Source organism: Salminus brasiliensis, chromosome 7 (assembly GCF_030463535.1).
Source record: "Salminus brasiliensis chromosome 7, fSalBra1.hap2, whole genome shotgun sequence".
NCBI lineage: Eukaryota > Metazoa > Chordata > Actinopteri > Characiformes > Bryconidae > Salminus > Salminus brasiliensis.
Genome location: NC_132884.1, coordinates 28,046,298 through 28,071,021, shown reverse-complemented (window position 1 = coordinate 28,071,021; position 24,724 = coordinate 28,046,298). Strand labels below are relative to the sequence as shown.

Genomic DNA, 24,724 nt, shown 5'->3' with positions numbered 1-24,724 from the left:
TTGCAGCAGAGAGCAGATCACATGATGTGCGTCTGTCTGACTGTCCTAGAGAGGAGTGTGCGCGAGTGTGTGTGAGTGCGGAGCGTCGAAGCCAAATAATCCCACAGTCTGGATGGCTGGAGTCAATCTTAATTGCGCTGGAGACATCCGTCATGAGAGTGGCAGGATTAATGGATCGCTTAGAGATTGGATGCCATGATGGAGTGCGTTGGGGGATTGGAGCAAGAGATAAGGGAGAAAAAGAGAGCTCTATAAAGAGACGGGTGTTGCAGCCAAATCGACCAGTGTGTACGCTAGGGACTTGTTCTATCTATAGATTATGCTTCACGAAAACAGTGCTGAACACTCTTATTTATTTCAAGGAAATCACCCCGAGAGAATTGAGCGTCTGTGCAATTAGATGGTATTCTCCGTTACAACAAACAACTGGATGGAATAAAAGCAATCTGTTATGTACAGTACATAGACGCCTACACTCCCAACTCCTTGGCTGCTTATTAGAACTGCTGTGTTGATACTACTCTTTAAGGTTCCTAATGAGGTGCCTCTGTGAATGGTATTGTGTTAATCAGACAGGCAGGTGTTTTCCAATGGCATTTTTTGTTTCTCCTGAAACTCTGATCTCATTATACAACACGGATGCTGATTAAATTTATTATCACTAATGCTTGACTTGGCGTAGCTGGGCAAGGGTGCCTGCTGCTTTTAAAGAAGGCTAATATTTCTCTGCCGCTGACAGATGCAGGACTACAACCTTGATCTGATAAGAAAATGTAATTCTTCACGCAAATCACTCAGGATGCAACCTGCAGGCTGTAACACAGGTGTTTAATCACAACGTGTGGCACAGAGGTCCATTCATGCCAGCTAACACTAACAGTGTAGGGCTGAATAACACAATATTTTCAAATAAAAAAAAGGTGTTCATTGTTTTGTGATATTAGACTTTACAGTGGAGACAGGAGTATAGGAGTGTGCTGTCTGTAGCAGAAGGGAAATGAGACATCCAGCCAATAACAATGTACTGTATTCTGCTGTGTGCTGCAAGCACCTTGACCAATCACAGTTCAAGTCAAGTCAAGCCAAGGTTTATTTGTCATTTGCACAACATGTCAGGATATTCAGCCATGCTTGTGGTGAGGCATGGGTAATTACTCCATTCAGCAGGATACCACTGATATACATAACTAAAGCAGAAATATAATAAATATGCTGAAACAAGAGGGCCCTGTGTCAGATTATTCTTCTGATTGTTCTATGGACTTTTTTATGTAAGAAATATAAATTATTTAATCATATCACATTATTTACCAGTGCATTTTTATATATTGCAAGGGATATCACAGTTACTGTATGCATCAATGTAATCACCATGCAAATATACTGCATCTATTATGCAGCCTTAGCTCAAATACACTTCTTACAAAATCTCCTGTTGTGCATAGTGGAGTGTAGAATGCAGCAGCATTCTGAAATGTGGAAAGTAATTATTATTCCAGTATTGTTTATCTACTGTACATATGAGACCTCCATGGATTGTGAAGAACTCTCTGTAGAATGTGAAGAACCTTTAAATTGGTAAATAGTTCTTCACTGAAGGTTCTTCACACTTCTTTATTGAACCAAACATGGTTCTTCTATGGCATCACTCAAAGAACCATTTGAAGCACCTTTATTCTGAAGAATACAAGGTTCATTTGTAGAGGGTTACTTGTGAACCGCTGCAGTAGAGTACAGTGTACAATGAAAACAATGCTGATATGATTTTTTTTTCAAGTAAATATTTGCAATATGACTGATATTATTGTACATCCCTACTGCTAAGTTCATATCTCAATCTCCTGGGCCGTGTTGGATCTGATAAGCTCACTGTGTGTTCTTCCAGATGCCTATCCGATCTCAGAGGTGGTCTACAAATGGACCCAGGGCCCGTCCAAGTCTGTGGTGGTGGCAGAGGAAGGCTCCCGTCTGAACCAGTACCACCTGATTGGTCAGACAGCCGGCACCCAGGACATCAGCACCAGCAGAGGTAAAAAATAAATTAAATAAATAAAAACCTTCCACCCTCAGGCACAGCTGTCAGTCATGTCGGCATCTGGTCATCATCTCCACAGTCACTAGTGGCATGACCCGGCTAATACCCCATGTCCTCCCTTATTTTGCATACACGTTATCTAATCTTACCATGAAAACACATAATATGTGAGTACAGGACTGCACAGTCTGTCTCTGTGTTGTTGTCTTTTGGTGCTGCTGGAACAACTTTGATGTATGGTCGTGAACTTTATAGAAAATTGTGAACAACGTTGTACAGGAAGTTCTGGAAGTCAATGTAATTGAATTTTATTCCGGGGAATGTTGGGCCGTTTCTGTTGGTCCATTGGCTATTAGATGAGCTGGAGTTACCAAGTTATCAACCAGAAAATAGAGTGATGGAGTGTTGATATGACTATGCTGCGGGTTTCCCTGGTCTTCCTGGTCCTGCATGCATTTTTATTTGTTTTTATTCGTCTCTGCCTAGAAGTTGCATGTTAGGGACACTGTGCCTCTTTAAAATAGGACTCCGCTCTGATTGTGCAATAGTGTGAGAAAAGAAAGGAGTTTTCAAATCAAGCTGGATGGAAATGACAAATGAATGGCGAGGATTTGAGAACACCTCCCACTCACGGCCAGCTGTCTCTAGAGCATGAGTGAGAGAGAGAGAGAGAGATTGAGGGAGGGAGATAGGGAGGGAGGAAAAAAAAAACACTTATCCCTGTCCTGAGCTATTGGGTCTGGAGGGTTAATCCGTGTGCCTCCCCATCAGTTGTGCTTTTACCGAGTGACGTCAGCTCCCTGTGATTGGCTGGAGCCGGCCCGGGACGCTGGGACACGTGGGAAAGGGGGCGGGGAGGAGGGGGCCCAGGCGGCATCTGCTTAATTCGGTTATGTAAAGAGGGGTGGTAATACACTGTTATCATAGCTGTCTCCAGCCCGAGGGTTATTACAGGGTGTGCGTGGGGGCCGGCTTCCCCCTCTTCCGCCTGGGTAGATGAACATATAAGGACCTCCTGTCATTTTCACCAAGACAGTGGTCCTTAAACTGGTCTTCAGGGTGGTTTACAGTGTTATGGCCACATTTGTAAATAGAAGGTTTACATTTGTACTGTGTGCCAACTCTCCATTCACACTAATATCCAGCCATTAAAAACACTGAATACTTGATAAAGGTGTTTTGGGAGCTAAGCTAAGGCACATACACCTGGTAAATGTCTGGTGGGCCTGGATGGAGCACTGGATGGAGAATGATTGCATTAAGACCTGGGACTGAGCATTGATTAGTGTGTCGGCCACAGCCTCTTCCTAATCTGGGTGTAAAATGATCCCACTTGTCTTATCTTGCTTATTGGCACCTGCAGCTCAAAGTTAACTCAATACTGAGGTAGTCACTATGACTGCACGGGATTCAGGGAAATATATATTCTGATTGACCTTGCAGTATGTTTCAGACACACTGGATAACCCCGAATGTGTCCTGTCAAACAGGCCTGCATTTTTTTGATCAAGATGTTATTTTGGAGTAGGTCAATGCCTTAATTCTATAGTACATCTTGAACATCTGAGCCTGGTCACAATACTTATAGCACATAATAGACTATTCAACCCCATATGCTCTGTGACTTTTATTACACCCTAAGGATTACTTATCGGTAACTACATGCAAAACAGTGCCAGGGACCACCAATGGTTCCAAGGCGCTCAAGAGGTTAATAAATTACTTTTGTGGAGTGCAACTATAGTAGTAGTACTGCAAACAGTATGGCAATATTGCGGTAAGAATTAAGCCACAATATACATGGCTATCCCTAGTAAAACCATTGACAGATCCTGAGGACATGGCCTCACCTGGTCGTCTTCTTTCTTTTTCCATCCTTTCCCCCCTTCCCCCCCACTCATGCTGTCTGTGTAGCTTTGGCCAACTTGTGGGACAAGGTTCCAAGGCTATTAGCAGCGCTAATCTGAGGTGCAAACCCTCTTTAACAAAGTCAAGAATAGATCTACCAAGACCTCACAGCATGGTTAGAGTCATTAATGACAGCTAAACTGAGAAACCCGGTGAGCTGAGAGAAAGAGAGGGTGAAAAGAGTGTTTTAACTGCCAAACTGATGCGAAATCATTGCCAGCGAAAATGTCAACATTCCATCACTCTCCGATAAAGAAGTACAAATAACCCATGACCTTTTGTTATCTTTAAAAGAAAAAAACATGCCCTTCTGAAGAAGAGCACTGTCTCTGGGCTGATTTAGCACCTTAGCCTTTAGGGTTCTGCTTGTGGGGTAAGGAGCAAAAAACTGACCACTCACCAATTGACCAGCATAGCAGCGTTGTTCTCCGCTATGAACGGTAGCTCGCCGTAAACACTCCAAAAGCTGAGCAGTAAGATCCACCACAGCCGCATGGTTACCTCCTTTCACAAGAGTCCCATCCAAGGCAGGCTTCTCTGAAACGGGACACAGTCCTGGTGCTCATGGGGAGAAGCGAAAAATGAGGTGGACGCTGTGAACCCCTCTCAGTGAGGACACGCTCGCCCCTGGGGCCATTCTGCTGAGCCTCGCTGGCCCAAAGTTTGCCTTAAGATCCCTCGTCCTGTGCTCAGCAGTGCTCGGGCCCCTTCATCTGATCTTCTGGGTCAGTCACTATTGGCCGCTTCTACCCGGGCTTTTGGCTACACTTTCTGGCTTGTTTTCTTTGCCTTTTGTCCTTCCTCTTGTCCAGTGCACTGGATAAGACGGCGTGTTGCCCATACGAGGTTGGTCGGCCTGGCCTGACGGGGGTGGGTAGGTCTATGAGAAAGAGTGAGAGAGCTAGAAAGAGAGAGAGGATGAGAGACAGGCAGAGAGAGAGAGAGAGGGAGAGCTGCAGGATGCAGATTGTGACAAGGGATTAGTGGGACACAAAAATCGGATTTTGCCAGGAGAAAGCAGCAGTCATCAGTGGATTTTCTATAGTTTATCAGACTCTGTGGCTCGAAAGGATTTTTTAAAAGCTTTGAATGCAATCTTTGCTTGGTTAACAGGATATATGATGTTTTTTCCACTCTCACTGTATTCATTCTTTTATTCCCGTTAATGATTTACTTACCGGTGTCCCGGCACGGAGTGTGAAGCCCACGTGTGAGAGCTGCAAACATGGTCTAAAGGCTCAACCCACCTGCTGCACACTCATCCACCATCTGACCACTTCTCATTAAATCTGTCCTATTATCAATCACATATGAATAATACAATAATAATACTGTATATTTATTATCAAAATCATTATTTTTTTACCACATTATTATACACTGGAATTTGAACTAGCGATCCTCTGGTCAAAATAGGTAGTGCCTGTGGACACTCCTTCTAATGAATGCATTTAGCACCCATTGCTGACACAGATGTGCAAATGCACACACACACACAGCTTGTCTAGTCCCTGTAAAGAATCCCTGTAGAACTCTTTGGAGCAGATAAACATAAACCTATCCACACACACAGCTTGTCTAGTCCCTGTAGAGAATCCCTGTAGAACTCTTTGGAGCAGATAAACGTAAACCAATCCACACCATGCCTAATACCAGGTGTGAGCTAGAGTGGTATAAAGCCCCCCGGCCTTAAGCTGTGGAGCAGTGGAGCTATATTCTCTGGAATGATGGTGCTCATCCAATACTTTTGGGGATGAGTAGGGCAAGAGGTGAGGTGGAAATCATCCCCCATCCTGACCTCACTAACAATCAGATCCTCACAGCAATGCTCCAAAATCTAGTAGAAAGCCTTTCCTGGACGGTAGAGACAGGAAAATTTTAATACCATTGATTCACAGAAGAAACAGTGAATTAGAAGATGTCCCATTACTTCACAATACATGTACTTATAGTGTCTGACAAAGCTCTCTGAGGCAGTCATCAGAGTGGGCCTACAAAACACGGAGACACTCTTTTTCATCAGATTTTCTGGTGTGTGTCAGTGATTCCCAAAACACAGTTCTCTTTGATTGCCAGTGTGGGATTTGGGTGGTGTGTATTTTTAGGTTTTCAATCCCTTACACTATGTGCTTGCATTGTTATAAATATTAAGACAAAGAGAGTTGACAAATACACAGACCTTTGACAAATATTGACAAGATATTATGATATCATTAGCTTATTAAGATATTAAGTAAGATATAAAAATAATGTGAAAGAAATATTGGAAAAACCAATAAGGAATAATAATGGGCATGTATATGTTCAAGAACATTGTGTTATAAGTTGAGTTAGTTATCTATATTTGTGATTTAGATAAGAATTAGATCATATTTTATCAGCAGCTAGTACAGAGACCCAGATAATTCCAGATGGCTCCCTTACTTCTTTTTGCAGCTGTGTAAATTTCCCTGTATGAAGAAATAAATACAATTTTAATATGTAAATGTGTACTCTTGTGCAGGGTCTACAATTGTGAACATTTTGCATTTCCGCATAAACAAAAGCAGGTCCAGATAATATGCCCGTGAGCCTGTATGGTTAGCCCAACTGGGAACCAGATTTATTTCCCCCATGTGCTCCCTGTTGGCCCCACATATGGATGCCCACCAGGGTCAAACCAGGGTCAGTGATGGGACTGAGAGAGGTTAAATATGGGCCTCATTTGGGTTGTACACTGCCCCATCTGAGATTATTGTGGGCTGTAGCGATGGAGCCCATTTTGGAAGCCCAACTGTGTCCCAGTAACAACACGTGTACAAACCCACTCAGGGCCCATGCCCACCCAGAGCCCACCTGGAGCCCACCTAGCCTACGTTTCACCATGTAAGAACCACATGAGCATAAAAGAGAAAGATGTTTTGATGTTATTTTGGGGTCTTCTAGCCCCTGTATGTGATTTATAAAGGGGGTAATGTTTTATGTATGTGCATTTTGGCTCTTTGCCATTGGTTATTTCTGGTACTCACAGACTACTAATAATATTTACTAATACCAATAACTACTAACAAAAATACTGTGACGACTACAAAGAAAATAACAGGTTATGTAATAATGACTTAATGAAAAATTAGGAATTTAAAGGGTTAACTGTAAATGTGTATAACTACAGTTTTTAAACTACAGTGTTCATTTCAGAGGACAAATGAGTCAATGATCAGAGAAGAGTGGTCACTGCAGTTGAAAGCACCTTACAGTAACTGACCACTATTTGGTGCTAATGAGCCTGTCTGGATTTAAATGTGTCTACAGATGGGCTCATAAATGCAGGCTTGCTCTCAGCTGTTCTTACCTCAGCTCAACACTTTCTAACACATTTCCCATTTGTTCTTATCATGCAGCTGCAAAGAAGGATTGCACTCTCTCTCTCTTTCACGTTCTCTCTAGCTCTCTCACTCTCTGTCTCTCTTTAAACCTCTCAGATGACTTGCACTTATCCTCCCGAGTTTAATCACACTCTTTTTTCCCCTCTGTGTCTGTTACTTATCTGTTCTTCTCTCCCTTGCTTATCTTTCTATCACTTTCTTTTATCCCATTTCTTTCTTTTTGATCCTCTCTATGCTCTTCTCGCCGTACAGGTCAATACACGGTGATGATGGCCCACTTCTACCTGAAGAGGAAGATTGGTTATTTTGTCATTCAGACCTACATGCCCTGCTTCATGACAGTCATCCTGTCCCAGGTGTCCTTCTGGCTCAACCGCGAGTCTGTCCCTGCACGGACAGTCTTTGGTCAGTGTCTCCACAAACACAGATAACCCTCAAAGACCTCCTTACAGAAAACTCTGTTGTGTACACAAAGCATCCTCTGGACAGCTCTGGAGTTTCCTCTGAGCATTCTTTGATCTTGTGCACAGCGATTGTTAGCTGTCTCTCTCCTGTCCTGTTAATTAATTTAGTGCTTATACATCAATAATTCTCATTAAAATGGAAATCGGAATCGACTGGAGCAGACATACGGAATGAGCAGCTAATCTTCTTTAATGCCTGTTTTTGAAATTGCTCTGCTGCTGCAGTGCAACTTTGTGGTCTTGCGTAGTATTCTTCTGTAAAACAAGCACACGTGCCTACCTTAACCCCTTAAAGGGCAGTTCGACCATGTGAATTTTGATGTACTTCATTCAGTAATTCAGAGTGAAGTGGTGAATTGTGAAGAAACTTACTGGCTGATTTCTTTACAGTAGGAGTGATAGGAACCAGGGGCCATGATATTTACAGTGCAAATATAGTCTTTTTTTCACTGTCCAAAACCACCAATGAACCTACACATGTCAAATAGCAATGCACTGGAAAGAGACTACTTTCTTCAGGTACTATTTTGCATTACAACAGAGGAGGATGGGGGCAGTCCTGGAGGGCCAGATTCCTGTACAGCTCTAGCACACCTGATTTAATGCACTTTGAAATTGGCGTATTAGCAGTAGAGCAGAGAAAATCAGCAAATCACTCCCTCTGGCCCTCATTTCCCCACCCATTCCCTTCAACACTTTATGTATCTCTCTGTTCCTCTTTAAACTGCAGTGTCCTCACTCTTATAATTACATAGCGTACCTAACTCAATACCTCACAATAGTGTACAGTACTGTGTGTAAATGCAGTAAAAAAAAAAAAAAATCAGGAATTTCTAATTTTGAGGAAAATAGCTGAGATCTTCTGAGTTTGGTTCCAGATTTCTCCTGGATGCCCCCAGTCAGCATATGGGTTTGTTTATCACCAGGTCACCTGATTTAATATAATTAAGCACTAATTTACCAAACCAGTAGTTGAATGCTAACTATTAATAATACAAGACACCCATGAGGAGAGTGTTTTAATGAACACAGTGCCACAATGTTTAAACAAACAAAGTGACACATAAAACCACCACTGTATGAATGGTGTTTGTATTTACTAAAATATTAGTATTTTACTAATAACTAATATCTCAAATAAACCCTTACTGCCCAGATGAGCTTTTACATTCCAATTTTCACAGGTGGCTGAACTGTTTGTACAGTACTCTATATAGATTATTACTGAATAAGTCTGTAATGTAGCGAGTCAGGGATGCATTCAGATACCTAACCCTTAACCAATGCATACACCCACAGCACTCATGGAGTCAAAGGACTCATATAGATGATCTTTTTTTTTTATGTTGCTCCTCTCACTGTTTTCTCAGGTGTGACCACTGTATTGACCATGACTACGCTCAGCATCAGTGCCCGGAACTCTCTGCCCAAGGTGGCCTACGCTACAGCTATGGATTGGTTTATCGCTGTGTGTTACGCCTTTGTTTTCTCCGCCCTGATTGAGTTCGCCACAGTCAACTACTTTACCAAACGCAGCTGGGCCTGGGATGGCAAGAAAGCCATGGAGGCTCAACAGCCTAAAGTGAGTGTGTGTGTGTATTCATTTGAAAGATGTCACTCTTTTAGAATACATTCAGACCTTTTATTTATCTGTGCAGTTTTAAACCATGTTTTCCATCACTGGCCGCTCAGTCCAGCACTAAACCTGAGGTACACTATGACTAAATCTGACTAAAGCGTAGTCAGGAGAGAACCTATTGTCTACAGCCTCAGAAAGACAGCCATTTAGGAAGAGAAATGCATATATATTTTTAAATGCATCATTTTGCTTATTACAGTTACATAATGCACTCTTGCCCTCAGCTCTTCTGAGAAGACGAGAAGATGATTACTCTATGTGCATTCATCAGTAATGTTTTTTGTAGGACTGAAACATCTTGAGTTTTTCAGAGTGGTTTGTTGTGTTTTATGCATTGAGACACTATCAATCAACCTATTAGCAGTGGCATAATTGGTCTGTTTGAGGGATGTAGTGTTTTAAAGTCAGCAGTTTTATTCTTTGCTAGAGAGCTTTGCCAAATATATGGCAAAATAACCCGGCCTCCCTTCAAATCATGCTGCTCTTCATCCAATTTTCACAACATACATCTAAAATCCTTACATAAGACCTATTTTCTCCAAGGCTCTACTTCATGGTCTGCAGCGTCTACAAACAGTAGGCAAAGCCCGCTCAGCGCTGATGTCCACATTGTTTGTTTTTGTATGTACTCAGCAGCAGGCTACGCGGAAGTCGCGTCCAGGGCCTTAAACTACACTGTCAGAAAGGTCAGATGCGGTCTATATATTCTCACACAGCGGCAGAGTTCTGCACTCCTGCTGTGGATTCCGTGATCAGCCCTAGACAGCCGCACAGGCCACAGGCCATCCTTTTCATTTGCTGTGTCAAGGTGTTTGTGTTTGTTTTCTGTCTGCGGAGCAGCGAAGCAGATCAGCAGAGGGAGACCTTGTGGGGTCCCTGCGCTTTAAGCAATGCAGCGCGAGAGCCAATGACACGGGCGATGAAAAGAATAGGATGAAATGGGGTGATGCTGAGCCGTTAAAACAGAGAGGCCGATCGATACATCCCCACAGCTCAATATCCACCGCCTTCCACCTGCATGACTGGGCGTGGGGCCAGCACTCTCCTCCATCACATACTGAGACTGAACCACTGAAACCACTGAATGCTCACAGTCACCTCGATTTAAAGCTCGAAAGGTCTCGCTGAACTGCTTTGTTGAACTGAGACCCATAGAAGGACCGACATTAGGAATGAAATAATTCCTTGTTTTTATGATACACTGCAGTATAAAACCCACAATGTCTCAGATCAGGTCAAGTTGTATATATTTGTAAAGCTCGTTTTAAAACCTGATATTGTCGCAAAGTAGCTCTTTGCCAAAGAGAAACAAAACAAATAAAATACGTAGCCATGAGTGAGCAAACCAAAGGCAACAGTGGGAGGACAAAATACCTCAAAGCTAGAAGAAGAAACCTTGGGAGGAATCAAGACTCACAAGATATATACGTCCTTCTCTGATCACAGCAACCTATACAATTAGCAATAAATGGTGCAAAGTCAGCAGAACACCACATAAGTCTGTTGTTATGCACCTAGTACTGCTATAATCAAATATATGTTTAGCAGTACACTATAAAAACAAATCCGTACAATTTATGGAACAATACTGACAAGTATGGTTGACAGAATTTCATCGGTAATATACATTCACAAAGTTCCAAAAATTATAGGATGCTTTTTTGGTAACTTAGTAAATTGTATTTTTTTTTTATTTATCTAATTTAAGAATTCTTAGTTACCCATTGCACCTACTTTTGCCTTATTCTTACATTCTTTAATTGACTGATCTATGATTGATTCCTGTGGCAATGCAAGAGTGGCCACTGCAGTACCCAACCAGTATAGAATCACGCTTAGCAGCTTAAAAATTGTATCTTGCCTTCAACACTGCAATACCCAGCCAGCAAAGAGTCACACTCAGCAGTACAGAAAATGGAAACGATAACTTGCCATATATATGGCAATGTACACTCAAGAGAAGGGGGTAGGGACATGCCCAATATGCAAATTGCTGATGCCTGTAGCCAATGGGAAAGGAGTTATTTTTTAAGTGTTGCACTCTCAAACTCATTGTATATAAAAGATTACATTCAACATCAGTTCAGTTAGTTTTTTATCACAAATAATAAATGCAAAACAGCAGAAAATGTCAGCAAGTATATAAATATTTCAGAGTATTTCCAGTATAAACACAGTGCAAGAGTATTTAACACTGGAATAATGTATTCTGTTTACAGAAATTAGATATAAAACACAACATTTTTTACAGTGTAGTACTAGTAACAATAGTAGTAATAATGATGAATGATGGTGGCTAATAATAATAATAATAATAATAATAATAATAACAATTATATAATCTGTACTGTTTGGAATTAAGTAATTACATCATTTCATTTTAATAATCAGGGCTGGAAATGAAAGTTAAATCTGCTATTCGAATTTGTAAGGTATTTTTTTTTTTTAAACTTTAAACTTAAAGTACTAAAGTACTAAACTAAAGTACATGCTACCACAAAAGAAATGTTTTCAAGCATAACCAGCCTAGTAACATTATATTTCACCTCATAGCTTTAGTCTGCAAATGCTTAGTGATCTGATATCAAACGATACATTTACTAAATGATTGTTATATTTAGTGTAAAATGAGTTTTTACACGAAATGTGTTTATTTCTAAAAGAAACACAGTTTTCTTGCAGAAAGGAGTCTTAAGATGGTTTTCTACAAAGCATCACTTTGATCAGTTGGGAAAGCATCACATGCTTTCCCAAATTATCTAAATAAAATGAGGCTTATTTAAAAAGAATAAACCTGCACTGCAAGATTGACAATGTTTATCTCTCAATCAACATGGGCTTGGTTTTGAAGGACATCTAGTGCGTCTTTCCTCACACACTTGAGTATAGCTTATTTTAAAACTTGGGATAAATCTAATGAGACAGTGGAGGTGCTGAATATTGAAAACTCTAATAGAGATGTTGACTCCATCCCACTTACCTAGAGCAACACACACATTCCACACACTAATGAGCATAGTTTGAATACAGCACTGGAGTTTGTTTAATAGCGCTGATGACTTTGTGTCTTTTAATGATCATACACACACACATTCTTGCACTTGTATTAGCAGAGCAGGACAAGCAGGTCTGAAGCAATTTTAGAAAAAGAAAACAAAACTTCATTTTGATCAGAACTATGGAGTTTCAGCTGAACACACTCACAGACACCAAGATAGAAAACCGTATTTACATCTTTCATGACCGGTTATTACAAACGAGAAAAAAGTGGTTAGTTAGTTAGTCCTTTCAGTTTTTTTGGGAGCTTTGAGCTGGACAGAGACAAAGGGGGACACATAGGACAGCCTGCATAAGGCAATTGATTGATTAGTGGGATCCTTCTCTCAATGGCATTGCACTCTGAGGGCTGTTTTAGAACCCCACATTCCTCCAGCATGTAGCTGTCCACAACATTGGTGCTGAAACGGTAGCATCTCGGAGCTCTGGGGCTTCTTGTAAGCTGTTGTTTTCTGGCCAGACTCAGGCTCGCCGCCACAATGATATTTCACAAGTAGGCGACGTCTTTAGTGCTTCTGACTCGCACGCATTGTTGGCACTGCGCAGATGAGACAAGTTCACTTCAGTCTGTCAGCAAGACCTTTAAAATCATGGCCTCCGAGCTTCCATTACGATGGGGGCTTTTGATTAATTAATCTTTTCAGCTTTGCTCTGCAGAGGCAATTGTCTCTTATACAGAGCTAGATCTCTGTTAACAGCATTGTTCTCTTCTAACAAGAAGGCTACAACCTTCAAAGCGGTTCATTATCTGCGCTATCAGAGACGCTAAAGTCGTGGTGACATTCTCACTGCGCTTCACAGCACCGCAACTCTTCTTTTAAAAAGTCACGACATTAATGGTGGGAAAAGTGGAAAGGAGAGATGGTGGTGCAGGATAGACACCAATCAGAACAATACATAAATACAACAGACATTAGAGCTTATATGTGCAGAGTACTGAATGCGTATGGTGGGGATAGGTTGCAGAGGTATGTAAGGTTATGTACTCAAATAAAATGACGATAAAATCCTTTTGACTTAAAGCATAACATTAAATAGCCTTTCTACTAGCTAAGATGACCTTAGATGAGCCCTAAGATGTTCTGAGCCCTGGTTAGTTGCATTGGGTATATTGAAAGCAAGAAAAACAGTCAAATGTGCAGGCCAAGGGTTACTGAAAAACCACAACTTGGAAGTACTTAAGGCACTGATCCATAGAATAATTTTCCATCCTTTTATAAGAGTTCCAATAATCACACTGGCCCTTGTTTTATATAAAACATATACTGTTGTTGTTCTTTGATGAAAAGCTTACATTTATACTGAAGCACCTTCTTAGTGCATGTATGCTTGTCCTCTTCTGTAACTTTTTTATTTGAGAAGAACTTCTGATATTGCTGAAGGTTATGACAGCTTATGTCTCAACAGTCGATGGAATTAAAACATTTTAACCAGTGTCAAATAATGACATTAATCCCAGACATTTGATCATGGAATGATAAATGCATGGGATATTTTACAGTTGGGGATGATTTGTGTCCTTTTTCATGATAAATATAGTAAATAGTGATAATTGAAGGTGCTATTTAATGCCTTTAATACCTTGTTTGTTGACAAAAGGCTGAAAAATATTGCAATCTAACTTTTATACCCACATCTCCCAGTCCTAATTAAGCAGTAAAATGCGAGAGGGAGTGTGTTATCACGAATAATATAACGGCTGTTTTGCGATAACAAACAAACTTATGTGTTCTATTGCTTTTAAACAGTTTTTACAAAGTGAAGGAGCAAAATAAATTCCCTAGCCTGTCTTAACACAACTACAAAAGGCATATGGTTTATATGATATGCATTAAATTCCCTAATGGATTTCTCATCTGTGGGTGAAATTGACGACTGATGTGTCATTTTGTCTCTCTCTGCATTCTCATCATTTTAATGGTTCCAAGAAAGACGTAGTTTGCAGGCTTAAACTCAGGGTCATTCTTCAAACACCTGGACTGGCTAAGTGGAGGTTCGTTCAGATACCTGTTGAGCTCTTTACACAGACCAAGATAACTGCTGATGCTATAAGGGTCACCTTTTGTGGTATAGATAGAGCCATAGAACTCCTAAAGTATCAAGTTCATCTAGGCTTTTCAATTCAGTTAGGATTGCCTTTTCTTCAGTGGAGTGACACAGTTTTAGTGTGGAAAAAGCCATGCTGCTATCATAAATATCATCATGGTTAGAATGCTTCTCATCAAATCAGATTGTGATGTCAGAACTACCTGTTGTGTGACTGCTAACATCACTTTATTTATTTATTCATTTCTTTTTTTGATCCACAGAAAAAAGATCCATTGGCACTGTCCAAGAAGGCCAACAACGCCTGCTCCACCGGAGTGAACTTCACGGCTAACATCACAAAGGATGCTGCCATTGCCACCATCTCAAACAGCACATCTGTTCAGATGAAGTGTGCTGAGGCCAAGCCAGCTCTGGACCCCAAAAAGACCTACAACAGCGTCAGCAAGATCGACAAGATGTCCCGGATAGTGTTCCCTGTCCTCTTCGGCACCTTTAACCTGGTCTACTGGGCCACGTACCTCAACAGGGAACCGGTCATCAAAACGAATGTTTGACCTACACAGAATGGTCACTACCACTTTGACATTTCCACCTTTCCCACCTTCATGTCCTCTTCTATCCATTTTGCCATCCATGACCACCATAAACTGAACCTGCGGGGAACAAACAAACAATGGCAAACATTTATTCACGTCACAGTCTGTCTGAAAAAGCTTTCCTGTACTCTTTCCCTTCTGTTTTCAAAGATTGCATGATCGATTCAAAGCTCTGTGGGAATACTATCGCCATATCTGCCTTGACTTTCTACTGTATATTACTCTTCTACTAGGATTTCATAGGTGATGGTTGCATTTACCTTCAACTCTTATATACTCTACACAAGCAAGGATTTCACACATAACTAATCAAGTTTTCAACTTTCGAGAAATGATGAGACAAAAGCTATTTTGGATTTGGCATCTACATCTATTAGTGAGAAAAATGTACATAATTACAAGTACAGCAATGCCAAATGCAATGCAAAAAAAGTTGTTTTTTTCTACTGTATCAATGCTTACCTTGAAAACCTTGCTTTGTACGAATGGGCTCGAAGCTTCTAGTGTTTAAGTTGTAGCTTGAGCATTTGAAGCAGCGAGCGGCGATGCAAAGCGGACGAATAGCCATGCTAAAAGTGTTGCCTTCAGAGAGACGATACCATACGAGTGCACTGAAATCTCCAGCGATTACTTTTTAAAAACAATCTTGAGTCTGACTTTCATTTTACTTGTCTTTGTTATAGCTTAAAGCCATTTTGAAGTAAAATGGGCTGACTTGCATTGCGCCCCCTTGTGGCAGCTTTTGAAACTTTGCTCTTTTAATACTGCAGTATGTGGAGTAAAGGTGGTCGGGTTGCAGTGAAGACTTTCAGATCACTTGTATATAGGCTGTGTATGCTTTGCTTTAATGTTAGCTCTTGATCCCATCTGGGGAAGAGCTGAATATTGTGCTACGATGCTACGCTACCGTGCAGCTAAAGAAACATAAACATAAGTTAAAAGTCGAGTCTCGGAACTGCAGATCGCAGCGTTGAATAGTGTGGACTTGAGCTTCGATAGGCTATGGCATTTCTTTCCTGTCGCCACATTGCCGGTCCTCTTAGTGTAGGCTTTGCCATGATCATTGAGTTGTTGTTTTTCCTACTTGTACTAAAATTAATTGTTTATGAACTTATCTAACATAGAGTAGCTTTCTACGCTTTTTCTTTCCTCTGTGTTGTGAATCGGTCAAAGGCTTGCGGCTTTCTGCAGCAGGATAGAAAGGGTTTTGAAAAGGCTTGTGGGTTTTTTTTCATCATGCTACCATGGAAACTAATCTACATGGCATTTCGTCATGTGCAAAGTTAGAACTGAAAGATGTAAAAGGGACGAAGAACACTACTGTCAGATAACCTATCAGTGTCAGGCCAATAGCCAGAGGTGGAAAGAGTCACATAAACCCATATTCTGAGAGTATTATTTCTTCAATGAGATAATGAAAAAAATATAAGTAACATGGTAAATTCAACAACTTCAGTCAAAATAGAATCAGTATCTGGTCATAAAATCCCCTCAAACACTAAGTTGCTTATGGAACTGTAGTGGCAATCCATAGTACAACCAGCATCTCCTCTTTGTGATCTAAAATACAATGCTACAGCTTGAAAGTGAGACATGTTTGCAGTAGAAAAGCAGTCCAGTGGCCGAACCAATGGAACAGTGAGTGAAATTATCCCCCCCGAAAAGAGAACAAGTAACCTAATGGGACCAGGTAAAATGGAACTGAGTAAATCGTAGACTGCTTTCTATGCAAAAACACAAGGTTTGTCATTCGGAAGTGCAAATCCACCTGAAAGTACAACTAACTAGTATCCACCCACCTCTTTAAACTGCACAATTACATATTCATGCAGAACTTGCCCTCAACATCAATAAAAGAACGGCAGAAGTAGAAAAAAAGTGTATGAATGCCCTTGTGAGAACAAAAGAGAGAGAGAGAGAGAGAGAGAGAGAGAGAGAGCAAATCGAGTTATGGTGGTGTAAGTGATGCTGAAGTGTGATGACGCCTCTGCAGGCGCTTGGCAGTGATCCTCAATTGTCTTGAGGGCAGAGACAGCAGGCCATGGCTCAGGGACAGTGTGACAGCGAGAGAGTGATAGAGATAGAGCGAGGAATGTGATGAGGACACACCCTGCACTTTAGCAGCTTCGGTCAGGTCCATAGGCTCTTCCCAACCACATTATAATAATAAACAGTGCCATTCGTCCACTAAACCTGACAGTCTGTGTACGTCCGGTGGTGCGACATTGGCCCGGAAAATAAACCTAGCGCAGTGGCCAGATAAGTGCAGTTTTGCTTCTTCAGGAGGCTCAGGTATCATGCAGCAATCATTGGGCTGTGACCTTGTAGTACTGAAGTGAGATAGCACAATAGAGAAACCCCATGCACACAGGCTAGCAACTCTGCAGGTCACTGAATGGCCATTTAGAACTGCCAGTAACATGTATGGCTCAGAAGCTGTAGCCACCTATCAGGGCTTAGAGTATGTGTTGGGGGGATGGGAGCAAAGATGTGCCATATTAAAGAAACAGCTCAAAATGTTGCACAGAGGGAGTTGTGTTCTCTCTCAGAAGAATGGGTTCTTTCAGAGATGTACAGTTGCCATGTAAAGCATACATATGTCTGAAGCAATAAATTCATGCCTGGTATATTTCTGGACTGATATGCTTTCGTTTTTTTGGTTGACTGTAGGCTGTGTTCATAGCTTTCAACCACCAGTGCTTATTTTACATGTGATTCTAAAGGAAATTATCTAAAAATCAAAAGATATATTTTTATGGCCTTGTTCATTCCCGTGTACATGACATAAATCATACAACAGTCATTCAACTGACAAGGTTTTTTTGGTTACATTATCAGGCACCAACAGGGGGTGGGAAATACTATTAATCAATAATATACATTTTTGTCATCCACCTTCCACCACTTCCACCTATTATTGAGTAAAAACACTGAGCCAGAGGGGTTTTCTGACATTGACTTACTCAAGTTCTGCTCTCACTGTATTTTAGACACATCTGCTGTTCTAATTAGCGACCCTTATATGCTCCTTATAGTTCAGTTTACAAACAAGTACAAAACAGATCTGCTGTAAACTAGGCATGTTCAATTTTTCAGTCTTTTTAAAAAAGCTGCATTCACCGAACCCTAACATCCATGTACCGTGCCGATCAGGACAAACACACATACTGTTACACCCCTTCAGTAAACAGAAGTTATATAAGATATGCTGTATGTAATCATTTTAGTTTTTCCACAACATTACAAAAACAGTATATTTCAAACTGCTGTTTTTGCAGCTTAGTATTTATATACTGTATATAACTACATCACACTTTTTTATTTATCTATTTTTCATGCTATGATATATAAAATTGTCATTCTAGGCATGCAGTGGTGCTTTCAGGCACCTACTGCAGAAAAGTAGCCCCAAACCATGACATTTCCACCTCCATGTTCCCAGTTGATATGGGTTCTTCTGCTAAAATGCTCAATGCTACCTGTAGATCCCCTGATGACATTGTAGCATTGTTAAAGACTTCTTTACACATTTTGTGGTCTGCTGTTGGACTGAACATACTAGGACGGCCTGACCCGTCCATGTTGGCAGTTGCTGCACTTGTGAATTATTTAGTGGACAGCGGAGCGGCTGGTTTCTTAGTGTTCTGAGACTTTTAAAATCCCTTCCCTGACTCACCTGCCTCTACAGACTTCTTTCTGAAGGCCTCAGAGAGATCTCCCCATGGTAAAAACTCTCATTTTATTAATCAAGAGCCTCCACAATCCTCTCTAATGATGTGCTAATCATCTGCAGCTAATGTGGCACACCTACATTTAGGCATTTTAGTGATCAATTCCTACCTTTTTTCTTACTGAAAAATAGTATTTTTATTAATTACATTTTACAATTGATTTGTAAAGTAATTTTCTTTCAGTTGGTTTCACTTAGGCTGAATTTAAACAATTTAAACATTTAAAGCTTAAGCCCAACATGTTGCTAACTTGTTTGCTAATTGCTTATAGCTTAAGATTTATGGGTGGAACTCACGCTTGACAAATTTGGATATGCATTGCATATATAGGCTATCGTGTTTACATCATGGCCAGAACCATAACATCTGTATCATGTTGGTTTGGAACGAATACAAGTACCGCTACCACACCCCTACCATAAACAGAACAGTCAGAAATACTTAAGTAATGTTTTGTTTTTCATGACTTTACAAGAACGGTACACATGAAACTTGTTTTTGCAGCTTATTTTCCATAAATGGACAGCATGGCTATGGACTAGTTGGCATTACCATCCTAAACAAGGCAGAACGCAGTGGCAAGAGCATTGTTGTGGTTACAGTGTGTGCACCACATGAACCATTTTTGTTTTCTATATCAGCAGGAAACACGCCCCTGGCAGAAAATTGTCTGAGTGTGAACACAGCCTGATTCATTGAGAACTTTGATGACTATCTGAAATCTTCACACTACAGAATGTGGCAGATTTGTTAGAGATGGCCTTCGGTACTGAACAATGAGATGGAACCGCAAGGCAGGAACTACAAGGACCTTGTAATTCACTTAGCTTGATCTGTCAACCAAGGTTTCCATTGGTGGAGGATTTTACAGCTCCAAGTGGCCAAACTGAAAGATCTGCCAAGGGCACGCGCTACAATGCTACAGTGCTACAGTGCTGATTCTCCCTGGCTGAAGAGAACTAACTGCATGGCTATTCTTGTTTTCCGGGTTGACTGGGCTCATGGCTGCTCTCCACGGGATCATGGCAGAGAGATTGTGTGCATGAAGCTTTGCATCATATTTTCCTAATGGAACAGTCGCTGCAGACCACCACTGCTGCGGAAGAGGAAGGATTCCCCCGATTACTCCTGGGATTATAAATATACACACACATACACACATGCCTGCACGCATGCACACAAGCAGACAAGCATCCAGTGCAAAGTTCTTGGAGCAAGAAGGGATGGATGGATGCGGAATCTGTCCTGTGGTCCTGTGTGCTGGCAACATCTGGCCTACATCTGTTTGGGAAGGATTTAGATTCACTTAAGTTGCTTTTTCCGTTCAATGTGTTCATGACACAGTTTACCTGAAGCTCACTGAAAGCTCCATCCTAATGTCCAGCTAATGGCCTGTGCACTCTTTAAAATAAAGTGTGAAGAATCTTTGTATCTCTTCACAATTCACAATTTAAGGTTCCCTTCCAGTTAAAGGCTTTTTCTAGAACTGGTTGTTGGAGCCAAGGCCCATTTTGGAACTTTTGGTTTTAAGTAATGGATCAAGATACATTTCATTTTATTTACAAAAACCCAGGCAACTCCCACCATAAAGAACCACTTTTGGTTTCTTAAAGAACTGTGCTTAAAAGAGAGAGAGAGAGGTGTGTAAGTTAAGAGTATTTTAAAGGCCTTATGTAAACATTATGTAAACATCCAATGCCAATTTCAGGGTTCTTCCTGGAACATTTACATTATGTGGAGGTTCTTTAATCTTTAAACAACTCATTTACAAAAAGAGTTCTCTAAGGAACCATCAATTGAAGGACTCTACAGGGAACCTAATGTGTTTCTTCTATGGTATCACTTAAGGAACTCTCTGTGGGACTATTATTTTTAGGAGTGTTACATCTGCAGCCTTATAACTTGGTAATTGCATAAAAAAAACAAAGAAACCGGACTCAGTCTTAAGTTATGGGAGTGAGGAATGGAGGCCTGGACCTCCTGTGGCACTGGCCACTTAATGGTTTAAGTATAAATAACCTATATCTTGAATCTTAAAAAACCTTAATACATTTAGATCTCCAAGAAAATCCCACATGTCCTATCTCTGTCTTTCAATACTCATGTCATACTGGCATTTAATTGTCAAATCATGCTCTTATCTGAAAGCTCAAAGGCCTTTCTTTACTTCAGTACACATGCAGGTCTGGCTGAAGCACTCCAATATACCACATTCATCCCTCACACAATAACGCACAGCATGTCAGTGGACCTTTAAACCTTTAATCCCCTGGAATAGGCAGTAGGGTAGCGTGGGAGCCTTCTCGTGGTGGTGGAGAGGAGTTCAGCTGCATTGGGAATCCAGTCTACTGTCACTCATCCCTGCAAGGATTAAAATAACTACACTAACCAATGTTCTTCTCTGAAAATCAATGCTGGTCTTGTTTTTTGCTTGTATGTTTGTTGGTTATTTCTTGTTTTTTTTTTATAGAAACTGTGATTAAAACTAGCATGTTTATTCACAGTCTGATGGAAACAATCTGTCATATTTGGAGCAAGAAGCTGAACTTCTGGATCAACATAAAGTGTACCTGTTATATGATGCCTTTTTTTTTAGAGATCATACTTAACTATTTAAGAATCCATAGATTCCCAGTTGTTCTAAACCATGGCTTTTTTTCTTTCACTGCACTGTTAAAAATGCTCTTAATGGTTCTTGACTTGAGTCTTGATGTACAGAACTAAACGAAGTGTTCTTTAAGGTACCAAAAGTGGTTCTTCTGTGGCATCCTCCTTTAATTGGAATTTCTGTTCAGTCAAATTCTGTGCCAATGAGCAACTGGTGTACTCTTGTTTTTAACATATCTGTTAAAGTTAGCTAGTTCTGCATTACTGTAATCAACCACAAGAGGATAGTCTGCCATGCATCTGGGCTCTTGGAGTTTACAGGCTGGTCGCCCTCCAGAGCCACCCTTCTCGCCATGGTGTAAAAAAAAAAAAAAAAAAAAAAAAGCTTGAGAACTTCAGGGCAAGACGAAACGGACTGACCTTTTTTTTTTTTTTTAATGTGGCCTGTATCCTGAACGGAATAAGACTGAAGGAGGTTTAGAGAGATAGCTTGAGAGAGAGAGAGAGAGAGAGAGAGAGAGAGAGAGAGAAAGAGAGAGAGAGAGAGAGAGAGAGAGAGAGAGAGAGAGAGACCCAGTTCCATGTAGGTGCATAAATAAACACTTATATAAACAACCAGCTGCTTTGTTTTTGTTGTTTGTTTGTTTGTTTGTTTGTTTTGCTAGTGTGTTACTATTAATACTGCTTTTAAGCCACGTCTCGTGTTTGCAGCAGGGATCTGAGCAGGGAGAGGCAGAGCTTCAGCGCGTTTTTCTAGGCGAGTGCGTGGGCGCGCTGGAGCTGTCCGTGGTCCTGATTCTTCCTCTTCAGCACCACACTGCATTTGTGACACTCGCATCTCTTCAGCCTGAGCCAAAGTAGAGGCATGCAGTTCAAGAAACACTCACCACGACCCACACACACACACACACACACAGCACTCACACACATCCTTATTAGCTTGGAGGTGGCAAAAAAAAATGCATCATCGCGCATCATGTCGTGGATGCAGAATTGAACGAGGGGGGAAAATGAATCACCTGCTCCTGCTCGTGCTGACTGAAGCGCAGTAGCCTGTACTTCACGAATGCATATTCTAACATGGACTGTTTTTGACGCTGGACTTTTTTGGTCAATGGGCAGCTCGCACGGAGAAGGCTTTAAACGTGTCCCTCTCGTGGCACTTCCTCGGAAAAGTACAGGTAAGTAGTTGACTTTGAAGGAATCAGTTGCATTTGAGCTGTGCTGGTCTACAGTCTGTTATTGCATTACTGTACGTGCACGAGCAGAGCATACGCACGATATGGGGATGACGTGAATTTTCACGTGTGGAAAATAGCCCGGATCATTTATCCAATGAAACAATAAAACCTCAACTCATTTGCACGTGCATCATTATGTCAAAAGCATTTGTTTGCAGAACACTGCAAGAAAACAATCATGACGTAATTTGAAGAGAAGGGGGGCTTCTAGCGAGGGTGCTGAGGGGGCTTCGGTGTCCACTTCAGGAGTTTGCGCCCTGCCTCCGTGAACGTCAGCATGTCTGTGCATCTTTTAGCGCAAGCCAAGGTAGTGGGACTTCAAGGAGAAGGAGGGGCTGCTTTATTATTTCACACAGTTAATTGCCGGTGTGAGTGAACTTTACGCACCGGTCAGTGGCGTGGAGGTCATTTGGACTCCAGTTCTGGAATATAAAAGTGTTCCCTTCTTTTTTTACTGATGTTTTTTAACTGATCGTCACAGTTGGAGCCTAGAGGAGAAGCTTGAATCTGCTACTTTTCTTCTTCTCTTTCCTCTGTTCTTCTTCTTCTTCCTACCAGAATCTCCTCGCTGCCCCCGCTCCATGTCACACTCAGAGAGGAAGCGTCCACCTCACCTAAACATGCCAACCAAATTACTGCTCTACTTCTTACTTCTCTCAGTCTTTCGTGCATGGTAAGTGGGATGTGGCTTTGGTCTTTTTTGTGTCGGTGTACATTTAGCGTCCTTAAAATGTTCCCGTGTTGGTTCAAGGCTAGGTGGGATTCAATGATTTGAGACACGAAACCTCTCTGGAATAGCGCTGAAGTTTTTCAAATCAGTTCAGAAGTGAATTAATGTCGCTTTGATGAGGAGATCTGGCTTTTTTCCCCTTTTTTGATGTGATCGTCGCCTTAATTACGCCTGTGCCCGTTAACGTGTTATTCTGCTTCAGTGTTGATGAGCTGACTCTGTGGTGTATTACACACCCCAATCACCCGGAGGGCTGTAAACTGACCAGTTTATATACAGTAGAAACCGTTCCCTGCATGATTCGGTTTTATTATTACAGTAATTTCAGATTATTACAACAATGTAAAACACAACAGCCTGTATTTTGGGCGCACTGATCACAGTTCAGGCTAAAACAACTGTGGCTGAACAATTTTCAAACTTTGCAGTGAGGTAAAATCGTCGAAATGCTGCCAATGAAACGGACCGTTAAATAACTGCATTGATTGCAATGCGGTGCTTTTCTCTTGCAAAACAATTAGATCTACACACGTTCCCCAGTCACTGGCTATTAATAGCCAATACGTCGTCGGCCGACGCTTTAGATCGCTTAATAATAATAATAATAATAATAATAATGGAAATATATGTATGCTTATGCATCTTTATTACACTCCCTGAAAAAATCGCGTTTTCAAGGTAGTGGTCATATATTAGAAGGATGACAACTTAAAGAAGCAAATCTCCATTTGGAGTCTAAAACGGTCCTTGAATGGTTCTTCATAATGATAACTTGTAGTTTTTGTCTCTTTAACATTAAAATAAATAAATATCTAATATATCTATTGTAGTCGAGTCGAGGAAAACAAGAACCCTTTTTCATTGCTTTAAATTAAACTGAAATATTTATCTGAACAACTCTTGTGCTCCCTGTAGCTCTCAAACAATTGCATCTGAAGACGAGGAGTACGACGACGTTACTGTGAATCAAATGCTGGCCCCCAGAACCCACGAGACAGATGCCACGCAAATCCTCAACAACTTGCTGAAGGAGTACGATAAGAAACTTCGCCCCGATATTGGAGGTGAGTGGCGTTTGACACGCTGTGCGCTGTCCGTGGTGCTGAACGCGGCTCAGCGCTGCGTTCAACCTCAAGCCTCGTCTGGCTGTTCATTACTGAGAGCTTATTTAACGCACAGCTTACCACAGCTGCTGTTTCTGCATAGAAAATGCATTTTACATAACACTATTTGCATTGTGCTGTGCTTCAAGTGCCCACCCCTTTCTGAATTTCCCACTACATTCATCTAACCAGGCGCATA

General features: G+C 41.1%; 2 protein-coding genes across 4 annotated transcripts in view; both read left to right on the top strand.

Moving 5' to 3' along the window:
* The window catches only part of gabra5 (gamma-aminobutyric acid type A receptor subunit alpha5), a 54,733-nt gene extending 36,991 nt beyond the window's left edge, over positions 1-17,742 (top strand). Inside the window, exons 7-10 of the mRNA XM_072684401.1 lie at positions 1,886-2,029; positions 7,561-7,713; positions 9,143-9,354; positions 14,778-17,742. Of these exons, the coding sequence (XP_072540502.1) occupies positions 1,886-2,029; positions 7,561-7,713; positions 9,143-9,354; positions 14,778-15,071 (803 nt within the window). The 3' untranslated portion in view covers positions 15,072-17,742. The remainder of the gene's footprint in view (positions 1-1,885; positions 2,030-7,560; positions 7,714-9,142; positions 9,355-14,777) is intronic.
* Positions 17,743-22,236: 4,494 nt separating this feature from the next.
* gabrg3 (gamma-aminobutyric acid type A receptor subunit gamma3) overlaps positions 22,237-24,724 on the top strand; it is a 129,099-nt gene continuing 126,611 nt past the window's right edge. Inside the window, exons 1-3 of one of the 3 annotated variants that reach the window (XM_072684430.1) lie at positions 22,237-22,632; positions 23,251-23,365; positions 24,338-24,486. In XM_072684430.1, coding sequence (XP_072540531.1) covers positions 22,518-22,632; positions 23,251-23,365; positions 24,338-24,486 — 379 coding nt within the window. In that variant the 5' untranslated portion in view covers positions 22,237-22,517. Of the gene's footprint in view, positions 22,633-22,921; positions 23,082-23,250; positions 23,366-24,337; positions 24,487-24,724 lie in introns of those variants that run through there. The other 2 variants (XM_072684432.1, XM_072684431.1) reach the window with 2 other exon arrangements.